Genomic DNA, 5178 nt, shown 5'->3' on the forward strand with positions numbered 1-5178 from the left:
GTAATTGCCTCTCCTCTTGTGGATTTCAGGACAAGCTGCTCCAATAACCAGTTATTTATGGTGTCTAGAAATCTTGTGTCTGTATCCCTTCCTAAGGTGACATATATCCAGGTCTCTAGAGCACCAATCTAGTGCTATAACCACTAGATCATCCTTCCTCTCAACACAGGAAGCTAAAGCACTTAGCTATTTATCTCAATGACTTCGGAAAAAAGGCAGGTTTAAGAGTGTTGTAATGGTTTTAATATCTAAAAAGTATTTATTTAGATTTAAATTAAAATAAAAAATGACACCTAAGGTCTAGCATCCTAACATGTAATTAATCATACAATAAAACCTCAGTTCCAAAAATAATCATTTCAAACATGAACTCAACCAGTCAGCCACCTACCAAAATCTCCTTGTTACCCCTTCATTGTTCTAAGACACACACCCTCAACTCTGCCCAAAAACCTTCTTGAACGGATGTCAAACAGAACTACAATATCTCCACTGCTCACTCTGCCTGGTGTAAAAATCCTCTCCACTGAGGAAGCCAGCCAAGGCAGTTGCTGTATCTCGTGATACGTTTTGAAATGTCCAATAAGAATTGCTACAATAGATTTTGCATTGAAAACTGGAGGGGTGCCCTGTGGATGAAGTGGCAGGAAGGTATTGCACAAGAGTTGCAGTGTTTGAAATGGGATCCATACAGTCACATTGGGGGGACAACCAACCTCTAGTACTGCAGCCCAGTCACTCCCAACATAGGCCTGTAATTCTTGTTAATCTTTACAGAAGCTGTGTGTGTGTTAAGGGAAGGACACACCCTAGCAATATTCAGTATGACTATCATTCTAACTGTACCAAAGACATCAAACTTTGATCATGTGTCTCTGTCCTTGCAGCTGAAATCTAAGATTCACAGATTTCTTAGCTACTGGATTACATTTGAATCTGAACTTGCTGCAATTTTTTTGAGATTGCTGATGCTATATAATATGCACTCTTGATTCTGAAAAGAGAAAAAGATCATGAGGAGAAAAACGTTACTATACTGCTACCATAGTCTACGATCTGTCATGTTGCAATGCAAACTCAAAATACATGAACGAAAAATAGCTGGAGCTTCTTGCTATTTGATTTTGCAGTCCACAACATAACTTTGAAAATCCACATTTTTACCTAAAGGAAAAAAATGACGATGCAAGTCTCAAACAAAACAAACAAACAAAGGAAAAATATTTAAATCTGTTACAAAGAAAATATGATTAACTGTTGATTATCTCAGAATAATAGGTACAGATAAAACTGATCTTTGTCTACTCTTTGATCTCTATCATAATGGAAAAGAGGGTTCATCTTTGTTCCATGTTAGTCAACTCACTGGAAAATATTTCAAAAATTAACCCTTTCCATTCAGGTATGTTGTGCTGTAGGTTAAGTGAATAGTGTAATGAAAGGTAAAGGATGTTACCATGGTTGCACAAAAAACATCATCTATAGAAATATGCCTGGAGACAATAAAAGAATTAAAAGAAACAATACAAATTTCTACGTGTATTAGAGAAAGAACTAAACTATTTGAGGACAGATGGGCCAAATAGAACAAAATGATTTTAAAAACCCATGGATATAACAAGATGTATACACATGGTAACTTTCAGCCCCTACTGCCTCAGCTCTGCTCTAGTCCCTTATCTTTTATATCTGTCACTCTCTCTTTGAATACTTATGTAAGAAGTTAACTCATACAGTCAACGATTGTGTTTATCTTTAATAAAAAGTTAGTAACTAAAGGCCAAATCCTCAAGTGGTGTAAATCAGCATAGCTCCATTGGAATGTCAATAGCTCCATTTGCAATGGAGTTATGCTGCTTTACACTTGCTGAGGATGTGACCCTAAATGTATCACTCATAAACCGAGATGTAAAGGAAGTTGAAATACTCCTTTGACTGCCCAATTTCATTTCTGGTAAAAGTCGTGTCCACGTAAAGTCAGATACAAAAATAAGATTTATAGCAGCCTTCACTTTTAAAAATGAAAACTCTTTGGCAAGTAACTACTGTAACCTTTGACATAATACTTTGCATCCTGTTACTGTTTTTATGAATCAGTCTGCCATTTGATTCAAAATGATTAATGCCAACAAAGCAGTGATGTTTTCTTGTGTTAATATCCATGCTGGAAAATTAGCATCACACATTTAGTAACTGTCTCTCCTAAACCAGGCACCTCTCAGTACGTGGGTATAGTAAAATCTCCTATGCTATTATAATACTGACTTAGAGCTATTATTCAGGTGATCTTCATATATCTACTGTAGTTATGAAAAACAAAGGCAATCAGAACTCACTTACATTTTTGCCAGTGCATATTCTGTGGCAGAACGGAGTCTTTTCTCTTTGAAGAAGATAGTGTGGCTTTTTAATCGCTAACTGTGTTTTACTCCTTTACAAGTGATGTGATAACTGGCTGTCAGAATGTTTCCTTCAGCTTTTTAAAAGCCCTAAGTTCCCGCTGAGCAACGTGATGTCATCACATCCTCCAACCACAAATACTTTATATTTTCCTTTGCTATGTTTTGTTCTTCGCCACATTATGCCGTTTCTCCAAGGCTAGAGTGCGCTGGAAGATATTATGCATAAAAGATACGTTACATCACCGAAACATTTTTTAAACAAACATTACGGTCTGGAACCTACAGTCAATAGGAGTTTTGCCTGAGCGAGGTCTGCAAGATTGGCCCACAAGATTCTAAAGCAGAAACACTCAAGAATCTTTTAATATGATTTTTTGATCTGTTGTGTTTGGAGGAGCATATGTAGGGCCAGACTTCACCTGGTCTAAATCTGCATGGCTCCACTGACTTCAACAGAGCTTCACTGGTTTACACCAGAGGAGGATCTGGCCCTTTAGTGCTCAACTGTTTTAAAATACAAGCCTGAGCTCAGTGTTTTCTCCTGCCTTCCGAGAATCAACTCCCTGGGGTCACTAAATCTGAACTCATGAGGAAACACCTGTAAACACTTCAAGCCTCATTAAACGATGACATCCTTCATTTAAAAAAGAAACCCTGTTTTTTCTGTTTTGTTTTTGTTGAAATATATCATTTCCTAATAAAAAAGAGATGGCCACAGAAAATGAGTTACTGATTACCCTAAAAGTGGCAAAGAGTCCTGTGGCACCTTATAGACTAACAGATGTATTGGAGCATGAGCTTTCATGGGTGAATACCCACTTCGTCTGATGCATGGGTGGGTATTCACCCACGAAAGCTTATACGGCAGTACGTCTGTTAGTCTATAAGGTGCCACAGGACTCTTTGCCACTTTTACAGATCCAGACTACACGGCGACCCCTCTGATACTTGATTACCGTAAGTGAGTTGGGGTCCTGAAATCTAGTCTGGGGCCCAATCCTGGAATGCGATGCATGAGCTCAACGGGAATTTAAGGAAGCTGGGCACCTCACAGAATCAGGACCCTATTTTGTACCATTTTCCAATGTAGAACTGGTTTTAAATTTAACAAGAACTGAGGATTAAATCACATGCAGATTATAAATTAATATACATCTATCTCTTTCAAACATTTTCTCTAAGACCTCTCAGTATTAAAAAAAAAAAAAGAATATCTGCTAAATGCAGAAATAGGATCCATCACGTTTTCTGTCTCCAAGAGTCCTGATGGCATTATTTAGCCACATTCTGCATAGCTATATTAGTGTTCACTAGCAATCATGCAGTGTAATATCCTTTTTACTGTTAATGCTTAGTAACAGTAGGCTAACACTGCATAGATAGACATGTAAGATAGGGCCTGGTCCAAAGCTCATTGAAGTCAATGAAAAATCAACGAGGCGTACTTGTGGCACCTTAGAGAATAACAAATTTATTTGGGCATAAGCTTTCGTGGGCTAAACCCCACTTCATCAGATGCATGGAGTGGAAAATACAGTAGGCAGATATATATACACAGTACATGAAAAGATGGAAGAGTTTCTCTAAATTTCAATGGGGTTTTGCTTAGGCCCATAGTAAGAAAAATTCCCACACGCTGTTATGTTTCTGTTACCAAAAAAAGTCAGCAATTTCCCCCTTCACCTAATGGAATTTTTTATATAATTGTAACAGCACTTAACTCTGTAATGTGCATCAAAATATATGTTCACAACAACAGTAACCACTTTCTTAACAAGTCAGACCCTTTCAAAACGTGGGCCAGATTGTTCCCGCACAAGCCATTAGGAGTTCTGTTTAAAACCTGATGGTATAATATGGGCTCAAGAAGTTGCCAGGAGAAGTCAGCTGCAGTTTTGCTTGAGTAAGGAGCCGGTTCGAACAACAGTAAAAAAAAATTCAGAGTACTTTAAGAAACATATTCTTGACCAGTCCGTCTAAGGAAATTGCATTCTGATATTGTATTACTGCTTTAAATGTCATGGTAAATAAAGTTCATATGCAGGTCCCTTTCAAGGAGTAAATCAAGGAGTATACATGGCCCAAATTTTCAAAAGTATGCACTTAAGATGTACATGCACATTTGCGCACACCCAAGTTATTCATGCAACAGCTATTGTGCATGACTGATTCTGAGATTTGCACACAGTCTGATGTGCCTATGCAACTTGCACAAGTGTACTGGATAGTACATATGTGCAAATTATATATATTATGCACACACACAACGTTCATACATAGATACAGATATAATCTAATTTTAAAATCTCATTGAACTAAATTACTCAAAGTTAAATGTTTTAAAAACATCTTTATATCAATACTTTAAATATCTGAAACTGTACAGTTAAAGCCTTGTTATAGTAAATATCTAAAATGAGGAAGTTGCAAAGGGCATGTTATCCACAGATAAAAACAGCCCAAACTATTTTGGTGTTTGATAGTCAGTCATCCATTTCCATGTTTTAACACACAGTTATAAGATAAGCCTTTTATGTATTACCAAAGAGCCACTCCTCAAAACACAGTTTCACACATTTTAACAGAGAATTTACTTTAGTTTGATGGAAAAATACCATTACGAAGAAAAATAAAGGATCTGCCAATTTGCTGCTCTTAATAATTATAGCTTGGTTTCATGTTGAATATTTTACCCAGTGTTTGGTATAGAGTGGGGCTTGGATAAGGATGAGTTAACTGACCAGATAAAATGAAAGTAATACAGGTTGCAAGGGAA

The 5178-nt window shown here is 37.0% G+C and overlaps 1 protein-coding gene across 4 annotated transcripts in view; it reads right to left on the bottom strand.

Moving 5' to 3' along the window:
* POU2AF1 (POU class 2 homeobox associating factor 1) overlaps nt 1-2837 on the bottom strand; it is a 63996-nt gene extending 61159 nt beyond the window's left edge. The window contains exon 1 of one of the 4 annotated variants that reach the window (XM_043533885.1): nt 2341-2827. In XM_043533885.1, the coding sequence (XP_043389820.1) occupies nt 2341-2356 (16 nt within the window). In that variant the 5' untranslated portion in view covers nt 2357-2827. Of the gene's footprint in view, nt 1-2340 lie in introns of all 4 variants that reach the window. The other 3 variants (XM_043533886.1, XM_043533887.1, XM_037882363.2) reach the window with 3 other exon arrangements.
* Nucleotides 2838-5178: the final 2341 nt, after the last annotated feature.

The sequence above is a fragment of the Chelonia mydas genome, chromosome 22 (genome assembly GCF_015237465.2).
Source record: "Chelonia mydas isolate rCheMyd1 chromosome 22, rCheMyd1.pri.v2, whole genome shotgun sequence".
Classification (NCBI taxonomy): Eukaryota; Metazoa; Chordata; order Testudines; family Cheloniidae; genus Chelonia; species Chelonia mydas.